Below are 15,497 nucleotides of genomic sequence, written 5' to 3'. Positions count from 1 at the left end.
TACATGACGACGCCCTGATGTCTGTGTCACGTAAGCAAGCTGCGATTCGGTTCCACTGCAATAAGGAAAATAATTCATCGGAGGGAAAATAAAATCAGTGCTGCCTTTAAAGTGTACCAAGTATGAAAAAATTCCTAAGCTACACTGTTTAGAGAAAACACATAGATTTTGGAATGCTATACATAAAGTATGCACCTGGGGGTGCCCAAACCAATTTGGATGTGTCTATTCTTACATGGGTGTGGAAGCCTCCAGACGGCTATGGAGGAAGCTGCTGGTGGAGCCAGCTCTAAGAAAAGCAATGCAGAGAACAAGGGCAGGAGAGAAGTTTAGACTTCCCCGTGTGTGTGTGTGTGTGTGTGTGTGTGTGTGTGTGTCCTGGGCAGCGCTCAGTCAAATGAAGAATAAACACATCTATAGTTATCCTTGTGAGAGAAAGTGAAAGAGAGGCACCAAAAGCAACCAAGTCCAAAATACTTAATTCCACGTAAATGTCATGTGACAAATACCACACACACAATGTGCCCCAGCGAGCTCTGAAAAGAATGTACTCTTGAGAGAAAAAGTTGATCAGAAAAAGTCACAAGAAAATAATGTGCCAATTAAGTGGAGAGCAAATGCCTTGAGAATGATTGGGGCAGGGAATGTATGGATGTGCTTTATACAATTGATGTATGTATATGTATGGATTGTGGTAAGAGTTGTATGAGTCCCTAATAAAATGTAAAAGAAGAAAAAAAAATAATAATAATGTGCCAAAAATGTCCCTTTACAGCACAATCCCATTTCTAGGAACTCAGCCTAACAAATGGACAAGAATACAGAAAAGAATGTTAATACCACTCTTCTTAATATGAGCCAACTGTTGAATTATATGACATGTGAATTACATGCCAATAAACCCTTTTTTAAAAGGGTACAAAAGAGAAATCAGGCAACTTAAGCAGTGTTCAAAAGAACAACAAAAAAATAATAAATATCCCATATAATAAATTCATTAAAAGATGGCATACTAAGTAGCATAATTATGATGACTTGGGACTACTGTATAAACTCAAGTAAAGGCCGACTAAATATCAGTCAAGATACCTAATTTTACCACAAAAGCTGCATTAAAAATGTGCTGAAAACGATGAAACATACAACTTTCCTCTAGTTTTTAAATGCTTCCCCTTCAACCGCCACCCCCTCCCCCTCCACCCCCACTATCATGATCCCAATTCTACCTTACAAATCTGGCTAGACCAGAGGATGTACACTGGTACAGACAGGAACTGGAAACACAGGAAATCAAGGGCAGATGATGCCTTCAGGACCAGTAGTGAGAGGGGCGATACTGGGAGGGTGGATTGGAAAGGGGGAACGGATTACAAGGATCTATATATAACCTCCTCCCTGAGGGACGGACAACAAAAAGTGGGTGAAGAAAGACATCAGACAGTGCAAGATATGACAAATAATAATTTATAAATTATCAAGGGTTCATGGGGGGGGAGCGGGGAGGGAGGGGAAAAATGAGCAGCTGAGTGGAAAGTGGATGTTTTGAGAATGATGAGGGCAATGAATATACGAATGTGCTTTACACAATTGATGTATGTATGGACCGTGATAAGAGTTGTATGAGCCCCTAATAAAATGATCGAAAAAAAAAAGCAAATGTTTTGAGAATGATGAGAGCAACATGTACAAATGTGCTTGACAAATGGATGTATGTATGGATTGTGATAAAAGAGTTGCATGAGCCCCCAATAAAATGATTTAAAAAAAAAGATGTGCTGAAAAACTCAGCTTACATACGAGTACATTCGGTGTCTTGATGATGATGAAATATACATATATTTATATGTTAAATTACAGCAGGAAATACAGGATCAGGATCACTTCCAAAAGTTCATGGAAAAATGGAATCGAAACCTAATGGGTTTTCCCACGAGCTTTTAGAATCCCCTTATATATTACAGAAGCTGTTAGTTACCAAGGGTTGACTTCTTAGTGCTTGGAATTTCACTCTCATTTTTGCTCTATTGGTTCTTCCTGTGTATACAAGGATGGTTATCAATTAAACACTAATGCGACCCACACGGAATGCCACTCCCAGCGAGGCACCATGGGAAGCACGTTTGGCTTCTTAGCTCGTCTACTCCTTACAGTTCTACCAGGTCAGGACTCTTGCTATCCGCATTTTACAGGTGTACAACACAGGCATCGAGAGGTTAAACAGCTTGTGTAAAATCAAACAGCCAACAAGTGGTGGAGCCAGATTCAAGACCAGGCAAACTGGCTTCAGACCCCAAGCTTTTAACCTCCGTGCTAAAACTCCCTCCCACACTGGAAAATGCAAATGGCAAAAACCAAGAGTACAATTTAAACAGGAACAAGTAATACACCTAGTGTATTCATGTTAAAAATCTCTATGCTGGGGGGGAGCGGTGAGGGAGGGGGAAAAATGAGGAGCTGATACCAAGGGCTCAAGAAGAAAGCAAATGTTTTGAGAATGATGATGGCAACAAATGTATAAATGTGCTTGACACCATGGATGTATGTATGAATTGTAGTAAGAATTGTATGAGCATCAGGGAGTATGGGGGAAAAAAGAGTTGTATGAGCCCCCAATAAAATGATTAAAGAAAAAAACCTATGTTCAGATTATAATTCTGACCTAGATCATTTATTGCAAGACTTAATTTTCTGTTTTTAATCCATTCACCAACCACGGAGCGAGGCACAAAAAAAAATGAAACAATATTACCCTTTTCTCCCTTTTTGCTGTGAAGCAATGTAGAACGCAGGCTTCCTGCTTGTACTATACCCCTGCACTGACTTAAAATCAATGCTTATTTCTAAGGGGTCTCCAGAGGCAACCGCCCCTCCACCAAGAAAAAAATTGCAGAAAACTTGTCTGGATTAGTGCACAGTTGGCCAGAGGGCGGAGTGCTGGGAGAGGGTGGGGGCAGAAGGCACAAGGCTCCCACCATGAAGTGAAGGTTTACAACCCTCAGGCTGAGATGCTGGGCCCTGCATTTATAAAGTATAAACCTTTATCTGTTTCAGACCCCCCGTTTTATCTACCCTCCTACACCTGTATCTTTTCAGGCTCTGGCCTCAAGGATCCAGGAGAAACCTAGTTTCTAGTCTGGCTCCAGTATCCCCCGTCTGTCACCTCTGATGTGGTCACCAGGAGCCTGGGAGCCATCGTAGCTAGACGGCCTTGTCCCGTCTAACCTGAAGCTGGCCATCGGGCTCACTGGACTATTCCTTCTAATCTCTGGAACTCCCAGCACTGCTGACAGGCTGTCACCTGGGCAGGCTATCAAAGAACTACATTACTCACAACGGCCCTGAGGCAGATGATTTAACACAACTGAAACCACAAGGGACCCAACGGAACCACAAGCCTCAGGCAGTCGCTATGGCCACTGACGCTCCTCCTGGACCAGGCTTCAGAAGGCTTCCCACAAACTTGGGGGCTGGACCGAGGTGGTACTGAGGGAGCCCTTTGGGCTTTCCCCGTTTTGAACATCTCAACCCAGAGCGAAAACTCCTTTCCAGCCTCCTACTATGCTGGCCAGAGCCAAAGCAAGTAAATTATGTTACTACAGGTCCCCCACATTCCCGATCAGACGACAGCCTGAGTCTGACTGTAAGGGTGCTGGGTTTCATCAGACACTTCCTGCTGTCTTCTCTGATCAATGCCCACAGAGCTGGAAATCGAAAAAGACTGTTCTCAAAGGAGCACGCATATTATCCTCACTTGTTCAATTTCTGGAACTCATGTACATGTCAATCATATATATTCTCTCTCTTACACACACACAGGCCTCAACCCCCAATTTTTATTTTAGGGTAACGGTGCATGCTGTCAACAATTTTTGGCAAAAGTTGGGGGACAAAAATCTGAGGCATGTGATGTAGTATCTCACCAATTCCGTATCCTCCTGCTCTGAATTCTGCCCAGTTAGGTGCAGAGGGTCTGAATTCTGCCCAGTTAGGTGCAGAGTGCGCTGGGAGTCTCTAGGGTCACTTGCTACAAACAGCCAGCGACACAGGGGCCTGGCCCTGTCTAATGAAAAAGACAACTTGAGTCACCTCAGCCTCATGAAAGTATTAGTGGTAAAGAACTTCATGGTGTGCTCCTAAAGTTTCACATTTCCTGATATCTCAATGAAGGAATGGATCTCGGGAAAAAAATGCCTAAGTACCCTATTTTTTTTCTTTTGAAAAGAGTTTTATGGGCATATAATTTGTATCCTATTTTAAGGGGGAAATAAAGTAGATCAAATAAAATAACTGAATCAAGCCCATAAACATTTGAGAACTAGTGCTAACTCTGTAACTGATCCAATGCGTGACACTGGGAAAATTACTTCAGTCCCAACGTGAAATGAAGCTCCTGTACTATGAGTTCTAAGACTCAGCATATAAAGCAAAACTAGGGGCAAACTAGGGGGTAATTATGATCTAAAAGGTGCCTGGCTTGACCGCTAATGACTTTGCTCTCCTTAGGCAAGTCACGGGCCGGGCCGTCTTAAGTAAAAGCAAGCTGCCTGCCTTCGCAGTCAAGTCCGCACACTGAAATCGTCTAGCGCCCCCTGTTGTTCGGGCGGCTCCCAGCAACCCAGGCACCATGAAAGCCGACACTGCCTGGTCTTGGTCTTCACCATTGTTCTCATGTTGGCGCCCACTCATGACGCCCCTGTGGCACTCACTCCACCTTGCCAGGGGTCTTCCTCTTTTTTCCTCCCCTCCCCGCTTAGGAACTCAGTTTCCTCACTTGTGCGATGAGGTACTGGGCTGTGTGGGCTCTAAGGCCCTGCTGAAGCAGAGGATTCTCATCCATACTGCATCGAGCCCAGAGCACCCTGACATTTGGCTTCTTCAGCACATTAGAACTGACTTGTTTTACGGAAGAATCCAGAAGGGGACCATTCTTCACGGCTTCATCAAAGCTGAAAGTGAGGCTCAGCCCTTCAAAAGCCAGTCAGGGACACTCACTTGGTCACCACCAACCGACCTTTCTGTGTGTCCACCTCAAACCTCATCTTCATCCTTCGTACCCACTCTCCTTGACACATTAAAAAAGAAAACACAATCTTTGTCCTCAAACAGCAGTTAACAACATGGTCTAGGTCTGCATCCAATGGGTATGTAAGATTTTTATAAAAGACATAAAACGTCCTAAGTAACATGCCAGCAAGTACAAGGTAAGAGTTCAGGTCAGACTTAAATACGTAAAAAGGAGGCAGGTGTGGGACAGCCACAGAAAGGTTTGGCAGACAGGAGTTTCAAGCCCAGAAGGAACCCTGACTGGAGCAAAGAGGGCGGAGGCCTGGAATGGGATCCTGAATCAAGACTCTTTACCTTCCAAGTGTTGGGGGGCAGGTTCCCTGTTCACAAGGCTCCAACCCCCTGATGCCTCCACTCAGTGCCACTCTGGAGACGCTCCCAGGAGCCCATCTTGTTGGCTATTTTCCAAATGAGTCTTCCTTCCTAGTGACAAGCTCCATTGCCAAGGGGATGAGCGTGATGTCACAATCAGGAACACTCTATTAATAGGAACAAGGAAGAGAAACAGTGAGTCAAGGGAACTACCTCCACTTGGCAGCGAGGTTGGACAGAATTGGGTCCGGCGGTCTTTCGGGGAGGATGACACAACTGCATTAACAACTAGAGTTTCAGGGCTGGGTATACAGGACTACCTGCAAAGAAGGAAGGTCACTGGCTAAGGAAGCAGATTCTTGGCCCAGCAGATTCTAACTGAGCTGGGGGGTGGGGGGAAGGCACAGAGGAAAGGTAGAGAAGAAAAGCTGCTGGCGAGAGAAAAGTCTGTTTTATTCCATACACAGAATGACAGGAATCCTAGGGATTCCAAAACTGTGGTTAGACCAGACCCAGACCCATCAGAGTGCCTTCCATGTGCAGGTGACGCTTTAGCACTTCCACAGGGCTTTCACATCAACGAATCATGTAAGAAGAATTCTGGTCCTACCTTCCCAATGGGAAATACTACTTTTATAGAGAGAAAACACCCAAGAATGTTATAGGCGCAACCCTACTTCCCAAGTCAGGAAATGGTCCTGGAAGGATTGGGCTTCTTAAAAAGGAAGGAAATGAAGAGGCAGTAAAATCTGGACCTTTTCCAAGGTGGACAACTGGGCAGACTGCAAATGCCAGTGTGATTAGGAAGACTCTCATCATTAGCAAGAGAGCATCAAGCAGAGAAAGACAGGGTTTTGGGTGAAGGGGGTGAAAAAATCTGGTCTACTCTATCCAGGAGAATGGCAACTATTCAAAGTACTCTTCACCATCACAGTGATCAGAGCCAAGGACAAGATCACTGTTAGACATGAACACAGGGACCAGTTCATTTTCTGAGGCTGATGCATATGTTTGTCAGCATCAGCGTGGCATTTTTTAAGCTAATCAGAGACAGGAGCATAATGTCGCACACACCACCCTCTCTCATCCCTGTGGTTGGAGGGGTTGATGTGTTTCTCCCCATTACTCTTTTCTCTCCCACCCATGATGGGCATTTCATCTGACCAAGCCCCATTGCCCAACACCCTGGCATATGCACTGTAGCTTGGGAAACGCTTTCAGGATCAGTGCTGTTGGCTACGCACCGTCACAAGTGACAAGGTCCAGACGCGGGAAGTGCACAGCCAGCTGCCCTGGCTGGGAAAACCAATGGTACTTTGTACTACCCTTCGGACGAAGCCTCCTTGGCTAGAACAAAACAAAAATTCAACCAAGAGGAGAACGAGGAGTCAGGAGACGCGGGTGCCTGTCCTGGCTCTGCCATTAGGCAACTATGCACCTTTATAAAAAAGCCCTGTCACCCTGCAGGAGTTCAACTGCCTCAGTTGTCAGGTGGGGGAAAATGACACCTGCCTGATCTACCCTGTAATTAGGCGCATGTACTTCTGAAAATGAAATAATAAATGTGAAAGCATCCTGAATACAGCTACCCTCAGAGTAAGGCTTTGTTTATAGCACTCAAATGAGAAATAATTTTACAGTAGAGGGGGGCTTGAAAAATACTTGTTCCTCCTTTTTAACTGGTGGGAACCAGGCACAGCACAAGGCTGGCTGGATACAACACTACTGCATCACTCACGCTCCCCCTGCTAGTCCACCTCCATTCTACAGACAAACAAACGACCAGTCTCTCTCTAGTCCTACTGTCCCACTCTCAAACCACTGTACTATCACAGCTCACTCTCAAAAGGCAGTAGCTTGGTGGGCTCACTAACAGCCCATTTGCTGTTAGATGAAAAAGAAGGCAATTGGTCTGGGGAAGGTCCTTCAATTCTTTAGGCAGTAGGCCCGCATCCGTCTGGGCTGCCTGCTCCTGGGGGGCGAGGGTGAGCCTGGGTGAGGAAAGCTGTCCGGTGTGTGCAGGCAGCAGAAGAGGGCCTGGCTACAAACTAAAGGCAGGGACTTAGGAATGTGAGATTCCTTCATGGAGGGGTAGGAGGCGGAGTGGGGAAGGAATGAAGGAGGAGAACCAGGCAAAGGGCGGCCAAAGACAAGGCATGGGAGAGGAGCCAAGCTCCAGGGCTTCGAGGGCGGGAGGTTCAGGTTCCACCGCCCTTGCCCAGGCTGCCCCTCCGCCAATGGTCTTTTCCCCTCCTCTCAGTCCGTCAATCATTGCCTATTTAATACGACGTTCTCGGCCCCCCTCCTCCCAGTCTTCCTTCCAGCGAACCCAAGCCCCCCGCCCGCACCCCACACTTCTCAAGCCTCCCCTCAGACGGCCCCCCGAGAAAGCCCTCCTGCAGAGCCCCCCCTCAGCTCCCAACTCTCCCCACTGCTGCCCCTTCCTCCATTTCTAATCTTCACTCCCATCCCTTCTCACCCCACCCCACGACCTCCCCCTCCCCCACAGCATCGCTCCCCTCTCCCTCTTTTTTAGGCGGGTGCCCACGCAGGCGCAGTACGCACCGCCTTGGCAGCGGTCTAGACTCTCCGTACCCCGCGCAGGCTGCAGCTGAGGCCGCGGCGGCCCCGGGACAGCCCCGCCGCCGAGTGCCAGCATCTCCCGGGAGGGGAAGGGGAAGTAGAAGGAGGGGGAAAGGTTCTGACCACTCGCCGCCGTCCGAAACGGAGCCCCCGCCCCACCCACTGACGCTACGCAACCCGACGGAAGCCGTCACCAAGCTCCGCCTCTTTGCCGCGGCCGACCAACGAGAAGGGGTGGAGGCTAGCCAGGCCTCCGCTCTCGGCCGGAAGTTCATGTGGCCCCAACGCGGACTGTGTAGCCACTCTGGAGGAACTACTCTCTGTTCCTCCCAGGGTGCTTGTCCCGGGCCTGGCCGGGACGAGAGAACCAAGTGGGGCGGGGAAGTGAAGGGAGCCGGCCCCTCTGGCGGGAAGCGACTCCGGGCGGGCGCACTGAGGCATCGTGGCGCGTGACGGCGCGGGGAGGCCGTTCGGCCCCGTGACCCGCCCCTGTCCCGTTTCCACAACTGTGGTCAGCTTCACTCCCAACCCAATGACTCATAGTCATGGGATTGGATACTGCAGTCGACCCGCGGCTGCAGGGTGGAGGGCTGGGCAGTGTCCCACAGCTCGGCTTTGACCTGGAGTGCTCCAAGTGCCCGCCTCACGCACCCTGTCGTATCCAGACAATGGTTGCCCCAAACGCTCAGGGAGTTCCCTGAAGCGCCTCAGAGGGGGAAGGACAAGGAGAGAAAACAACGCCGTTCCTGGACCAATAACCCTTCGCTAGCTCCCCTCCCCACCTCCCAGCTCACCCAGTGTTACTTCCTTCTACCAGTCTTCATCTTTACTTCTTCTGATGCCCTATAACTTGAACTCCTCCGCCGTGGTTTGATTTCTTTAGGATACAACTTTATGATTGGAGGTGTGGGTGGGACAGAACCATTCCCTTACTGGGATCTGAGGAAAGTCCAGGTGGAGCCTAAACCTCTCTATGGGGTTAATTAAGCAAGCCAAGGTATTACAGTTAAGCATAGATGAATCTAGTTTAAAAGGCTATCTGGTATGGGCATTCACAGTAAAATTGTAATGCATATAAATGTCTTTATGTAACTGGTTTGTATACAATAGTACAGAACTAGCTAGACAACTTGATGACTGGGTAGTCGGGTCTAAAAACAAAAACCTCACAGCCTTTGCAAAGATTCCAACTCATAGAGACCCTAGAGGACAGGGTAGAATTGCCCCTTTGGGTTTCAGAGACTTTATATCTTTACAGCCTCATCTTTCTCCAGGGATAGACTGACAGATTGCAAAACCAACCACACAACACACTGCCATCATGTAGATTCTGACTCAAAACCAAAAAGCAAACCCACTCAATCCCACTTATAGGAACACTATATATATGGCTTCAGAGATTCTAAGTCTTCACCAGAGCAGATAGCCTCATCTTTCTCCTCTAGAGCAGCTAGTGGGTTTGAACTGCCATCATCATGGTTAAGTCCAGCACCTACTCTGAGGACATCATATCACTCCTGTTTTCTCATCTCTGAAAGGGGCATGAAAATTACATGGTTTTATGTGAGAACAGGGAACAATGTAGCATGCATAAGCAGGACTCAAAACTTGTATCACCTAGTCGATCAGGCCCTTTGTCCTTTTCCATTGTGTCATGTCTTGGAGGGAAACAAACAAAATTTTTTATTAAACATTTTATTGGGGGCTTTTACAGCTCATCACAATTCAAACATCCATTATATCAAGCACCTTTGTACATATTTTGCCATCATTTTTGGAACATTTTCTTTCTATTTGAGTCCTTGGTATCAGCTCATCCCTTCTCCCGACCCCCAAACAAAATTTTAACAGCCTATGTGGTGAAGTGGATTCTCCCAGTCAAGTTTTGGAAAAACGGGGAGCTGAGTGGCCATATGGTCGTGTAGCTCTCTCCCTTGCAAAACCAGTCTAAATTACAAACTCAGTGCTCTTAGGTGGATACCAACTCATGACTATCTCCTAAACCCACTCTAACCCTAACTCAGTGCCATGGAGCAGACTCTCATTCATAGAAAACTGCTCCCTACGGGTTCAGCAGACAGTCTTATCTTTTTCCCTGGCGGATTTGACCTGCCAACCTTGCTTGCTAGCAGGTCAAGGCTTAGCTCACTCTGCCACGAGGGCCCCCACCTAAAAAACCCAGTGGCCTTAGTGTCAATTCTGACTTACCTTATAGGACAGAGTAGAACTGTCTCCGAGAGTTTCCAATGCTGTACCTCTTTGCAAGAGTAGAAAGCACCATCTTTCTCCTGCAGAGCGTACGGTGGTGGTTTTGAACCGCTGACCTCAGAGTTAGCAGTCCAACGAAGACCACCGCTCGCCACCAGGGTTCCCCGGGGGCCCACGTAGTCCCCTTTAATAGCTGCAATACGCCCCTTCCCGTTGCGTCTGCCCTAGGTTGTGATTGGCTGGGCCAGCGCGGGCGGCTGGACACTGATTGGACGAAGCAAGCCATCCTGGACAAACTTCCGGGAATGTCCCCACTCCCGCGTTCCATCGGGTGGCATCCGGCGCGGCGGCCGGCCTGTGGCTCCCCCTGCGGGCAGCTCGGCAGCGTGCACCGTCAGGCCGACTGGCTAGGTGGGTGGTGGGGTGGGGGGTGGGGGTGGGGGGTGGCGGGGATAGACCGATTCCCGGGTTATTCTTAGGAGGGCTCAGGGATATTTGGCGAGTAAGACTCCCATCCCTGGCTCTGCAACAAGTTCCCTACCCCCATCTCCTGTAGCTCCCCCACTTCGGGGCTTAAGACTGGAAGCGCATCCCGCATCCCGGTAAGGGGACCTTTCAGCTCCTAAGCCGTCTAGCCCGAGATTCCCAAATTCTGATCTTGAGGTTAAAGGCTCCGGGGAAGTGCAGCGGGTCCTGGGAAATGCTGCATGGGGGTCAGGGCGCTAGGCATTGAGCCTCCCTTCCCCCTGCCAGTGAGGTGCCGCGGCCCGGGCAGCATGACGACCGAGACCTTTGTGAAGGATATCAAGCCAGGGCTCAAGAATCTGAACCTCATCTTCATTGTTCTGGAGACAGGTAGCTTGCTGGGTGATGGGCCTGGGGCTCCGGTCCGCGGGGGCGGGGAGGGGGCGGGAGGGGGGATGCAAGTGGAACAGGGGAGGACACAGTCCAGACCCTGTCACGGCCCTTAGCGTTCACCCTGATGACAGGGCTGACCCAGAAGACAGCTCACTCCCGTCCCTAAGTTGTGATTGGGTACAAAGTAGCTAGAACTCTTGATTGTTGCTACTCGGGTCTTTCCACTCAGGGCCCTCTCCATGGTACTGGGCCCTTCACCCCCACCTCTCCGCCGCACTCCCACCCCCCAGCTCCACCCCATCCCTGTCCCAGGATGATTTGGACTTTGCACTGCTTGTACACTTTTCCCTTCACCCCATCAATATCCAGATCTCATCCCTCTGACCACCCCTCCCCCCAGTTACATGGAGCATCTCCTCCACCCCCATTTGTTTGTTCCCTCCAGGCCGAGTGACCAAGACCAAGGACGGACACGAGGTGCGGACCTGCAAAGTGGCAGACAAAACAGGCAGCATCAACATCTCCGTGTGGGATGATGTGGGCAACTTGATCCAGCCAGGGGACATTATCCGCCTCACTAAGGGGTAAGCCGGCCCAGGATAAGCAGCAACACTCAGGGGTGGGGGTGGGCGTGGGGGGAGGTTCACAGTCCTTGTAACTTTTGTGAAGACTCTGAACTTTTGCTTTCTTTTACCTCCACAGGTACGCTTCAGTGTTTAAAGGTTGTCTGACGCTATACACTGGGCGTGGAGGGGACCTGCAGAAAATCGGAGAGTAAGTTCCTGCTTCTATGAATTGGGCTGAAGAAGCCTCCGCCTGAGGAGGGAGAGTGGAGGTTTGCAGGGAAAGAGCTTAAGGGTGTACCACTCCCCCTGCATCTAGGCCCTTCCGGGGTTCCCGCATGGACCCCAAAGGATAAGTCTAAGGCTTTGGCCATTTTCTCCCCTGGCAGGTTCTGTATGGTTTATTCTGAGGTGCCTAACTTCAGTGAGCCGAACCCAGAATACAGTGCCCAGCAGCCACCCAACAAGGTGGTAAGTCCCATAGCCGCGATGGTGGGGAAGGAGGGCAGGCCAGATGGAAAAACAGTGTGGAGCAGGAGCTGAGTATCTGCTGTGTGCCTTCAGGTGCAGAACAACACCGACAGCAGCCCCGCAGCCCCCCAGCCTCCCACCGGACCCCCTGCTGCTTCTCCAGGTAAACCTACTCCCTTTCCTCCACTGGGCCGCTCCTGGCTACCCCTCCTCCTCCTCCTCCTCCTGTTGTGGTATTTGTTGTCACCAGGAATTGACTATAGTGTGTCTTTTGTGGTGTCAGCATAGATCTGCCTGGTAGCCTTTATAAACCTGCGATCTTTCCTAAACACATTATCCACATCTTCTCCGAGGAGCCTCAGGGTGGATGTGAATTGAATACTTCCTAGCTCACCTGCCCGAGGGGAGCAACTACTGGTTTGTGCCTGCAGCCTTTCCTTTGCTCCCTTCCTCAGTCCTTTTCATCCAACCCCCTCCAGCCAGCTCTTCTCCAAACCCTCTGACTGGGAGACTGACAAGTCCTGCGGTGGAAGGGTTCCTGCCACTGAACGCAGGGACCTATTTGGCTGCCGCGGCTGCCATGTCACTCAAAGGCAAACGGGAGGGTACTTCACAGCTTGCCCTCCTACATTCTCCATCTTCTCTCTCACTGCTTCCTCTCGGGCAAAAGCTTGTCCACTGTGACTCGTCACAGGGTTCAGTACATCCTGACAGACTTACACACCGCAACATGCTTGACAGCCCCAAATCGTGCCCATCTGGCATGCCCACTCTTCTCGGAATACAGGCGCACCTTGGGGTCATGACGCTTCCAGCTGATAGACTTCAAGCCCCCCTCTTGGTTTCTTGAGGAATGGGGACCCTAGTGCAGGTCACCACTGGGGAGGAAAGCCACTCACTGTTGGCCCCTCCCTCACCAATGCATCGCTGCCCCCAGGCTTCTCCCCAAGAGCCTGGCTTATACCACACACCTCCCGAGTTGGCCCTATCCGGGTGTTTGTCTGGCTCTTGCCCTCTCTGGTCAGTTGCCTAGGTTTCAGGCTACCTCGGCCCTTCTCCCATTTGTGCCTAACATCCCCGGTTACCATGGTATTCTGAATCACTGGCATTTCAGAGTCACTGAGGGTCATGATGTTTCTTTAGAAGACCATGAAATAATGATTTTTAACTCCCCCCCCCCCACACACACACACACAGATTAGCATCTATGGTTCCAATAGAAAGTATCTTTGTTACAATTTCCCCTGTCTCTGTGGCTTAGTAATTTATAAAAAACTGTGCTTCTAGGATGCTACATTTGCAGCTTGCTTACCCCTAATGTTCATTTGCCACACGTGGCCTCACGCCCTCGTCTGCCAGCCAGGTACAAGAGGTTTCACAACAACAAAGAAAAGGCTTAAGAACTTCATGTGGACTTCTGTCCACTCCCAAGCGTGTGTGTGTGTGTGTGTGTGTGTGTGTGTGTGTGTGAGAGAGAGAGAGAGAATTGGGGAAAGGACATTCTGTTGGGGTTTTCACAGCAGATGTCTTTGTTCCCTGGGGTGACAGGGTGCGGGAGGGATATGGTTTGAGCTTCAGGAGTCTACGATATCCACCCCATTGAGAGGCCTATGGCCGTGCCGCTGTCTTCCTTTCAGAAGCACTTGTGGAGTACCTGATAGGTGTCCGGGGTTACAAAACACCTGCCTTTAGGAGACTGCCATCCACGGAGATTATAGAATGACTGTAAGACAGTGTAGGGAGGGCAGGGGTAGGTAGTGATGTGCAGAGAAATAAGGGACATCCCACACAGCTGCTTCTAAGCAAACGTTTAAAATACATACAAAACGTTATTCTCAGTAGGAGTGAGATTATGGTAACAATATCCTTGCTTATGCTATCTTTCTTTTGTTTGTGGGTTTTTGCTTTTGCTTCTTTTGTCTGTTTTTTGTGAAAAATGATTATTATTATGGTGGCAAACACGTGTGCGTCCTCAAAAAAGGTCCATGTATACACACATGCGTGCCAGTTCTTCTGTTTTGAAGACCCCCGAAGCTGCGGTCCCCCCACCTGCTTCCCAAGTTCTGCAGTCACTTCGGTAAAGGGTGTTCTGTCGAAGACCCTTGAGCTTAGAGCCACACAGTGACTGCCGGGCCTGACTCTGACCCTCGAGCAGGGGGTGAGAGCCAGGTTCCCGTGTGTCGGCTCCGCGATGTGACTGCTGAGTGTTCTTGAGGTCCCCTCGGCGTTCTGGTGCCCCTGTGCTTGGTGAAGGGGTTCCCTGGGCTCCACTTGGTGAAGGCTGTAAGGCTGGCCCTTCACCTCCCTGAGTGCTCTCATTCCTGTTTCTCCTCTTCCACCATTAGCCACTGAGAACCAGAATGGGAATGGACTGAGCGCCCTGCCAGGTCCCGGCAGTGGCCCGCACCCACCTCACGCTCCCTCCCACCCACCGAGCACCCGAATCACCCGCAGCCAGCCCAACCATACGTCTGCTGCCCCTCCTGGCCCCACCAGCAACCCTGTCAGCAATGGCAAAGAAACCCGAAGGAGCAGCAAGAGATAGCAAAGACACTCTTCCTCCCTTCCTGCCTCCAGACACAACCCAGGCGTCTGCGGAAAACAAGACAACCGGACACTGGGCTGCTGGCTTGCTGGGGGGAGGGAGCGGTACTTTTTTGCCACTAAGCTGCCTTGGTGGGGCAATGAGCAGTGGCCTTATCCACCCTTAGCCCAAGGTCCCCCCTGACCAGCTGGAGCTGCCTGTCCCCTCCAATTCCGGGCATCCTGCCTGGCCGCCCCCCTCTTTAGAAGCGGCAGTCACGGGTCTGTTTCTCGTGTGCGCGCACGCGCTTGGGGAGCCTCACTGAAATCCCTTCCCTAATAAATGTTATCATTCCGACTGGACTCCTGTGCTTTGTGCGGGGAGAGGAAATGGTTAGCAGCCGGGAATGTGGAGCTGTGGGGTGCCCCCAGGAGGTGGAGGGGACACAGGTTACAGATAAGGAGTTCTGAGCAAAGCAGGCCTGCCCCTTTAAGGTGGCGTCCCTCCCCTACACCCTCCCTGCAGGTGACCCTTGCCCGCCTGCCTACTTACCCCCAACCCCCAGCTGGAACCAAGAAGGCTGAGTCCCCCTTCCTCTGAGCGTCCTTCCCGTCTTGTCTCTGCGCTCTCGCTCAGGTAATGCCGATGCCGACCTCTGCCCCTCCAGACCAACTGCCCCAGCTAACCTTGCTCCCCCATTTCCCCTGCCTTCACCCTTTGCTAGAGCTCCGGCCTGCTGAGCAACTGGGACCAAGTTATCCCTGGTGCCCTTGAGATTGTTGCTTTTCTGCCTCTTCACCCTCCTTTGCAGCTTACAGACACATGGGTCCAACTTTTTCAGGAAATGGGTGGGCAGAGGAGGAAGGGGGTGTGGAGTGGAAGGGGGCAGATAGGAGGTGAGCCCAGTGCCGGCT

General features: G+C 50.4%; 2 protein-coding genes across 8 annotated transcripts in view; one reads left to right on the top strand and one right to left on the bottom strand.

The window, feature by feature from the left end:
* Window positions 1–10,346, bottom strand: part of RNF41 (ring finger protein 41) — a 38,372-nt gene extending 28,026 nt beyond the window's left edge. Inside the window, exons 1-2 of one of the 6 annotated variants that reach the window (XM_075551484.1) lie at window positions 10,168–10,346; window positions 5,359–5,543 (exon numbers count right to left, since the gene is read on the bottom strand). The gene's annotated coding sequence lies outside the window, so the exon portion shown is untranslated. Of the gene's footprint in view, window positions 1–5,358; window positions 5,544–6,620; window positions 6,641–7,941; window positions 8,124–10,167 lie in introns of those variants that run through there. The other 5 variants (XM_075551485.1, XM_075551483.1, XM_075551486.1 and 2 more) reach the window with 5 other exon arrangements.
* Window positions 10,347–10,472: 126 nt separating this feature from the next.
* On the top strand, window positions 10,473–14,940 carry NABP2 (nucleic acid binding protein 2). 2 transcript variants are annotated; one of them, XM_075552820.1, is made up of 7 exons: window positions 10,473–10,578; window positions 10,921–11,022; window positions 11,471–11,609; window positions 11,728–11,799; window positions 11,978–12,059; window positions 12,153–12,222; window positions 14,405–14,940. In XM_075552820.1, the coding sequence occupies exons 1-7, from the start codon at window positions 10,473–10,475 to the stop codon at window positions 14,602–14,604; spliced, it is 771 nt and encodes a 256-aa protein (XP_075408935.1). In that variant the 3' UTR covers window positions 14,605–14,940. The 2 variants fall into 2 exon arrangements, with proteins under 2 accessions (XP_075408935.1, XP_075408933.1); XM_075552818.1 differs by lacking the exon at window positions 10,473–10,578 and adding an exon at window positions 10,621–10,769.
* Window positions 14,941–15,497: the final 557 nt, after the last annotated feature.

The sequence above is a fragment of the Tenrec ecaudatus genome, chromosome 6, assembly GCF_050624435.1.
Source record: "Tenrec ecaudatus isolate mTenEca1 chromosome 6, mTenEca1.hap1, whole genome shotgun sequence".
In the NCBI taxonomy this organism is placed as follows: Eukaryota; Metazoa; Chordata; class Mammalia; order Afrosoricida; family Tenrecidae; genus Tenrec; species Tenrec ecaudatus.
Note: the sequence above shows the minus strand (reverse complement) of the source record. Positions and strands in the feature narration are given on the sequence as shown.

What these genes read in the sequence shown, in the direction of transcription:
- NABP2 (XM_075552820.1), top strand. Translation starts at nt 10,473, where the DNA reads ATGTCCCCACTCCCGCGTTCCATCGGGTGGCATCCGGCGCGGCGGCCG. An exon ending in GACCTGCAGAAAATCGGAGA is followed by an intron (nt 11,800 to 11,977) that starts GTAAGTTCCTGC and finishes CTCCCCTGGCAG; the next exon opens with GTTCTGTATGGTTTATTCTG. An exon ending in AGCAGCCACCCAACAAGGTG is followed by an intron (nt 12,060 to 12,152) that starts GTAAGTCCCATA and finishes GTGTGCCTTCAG; the next exon opens with GTGCAGAACAACACCGACAG.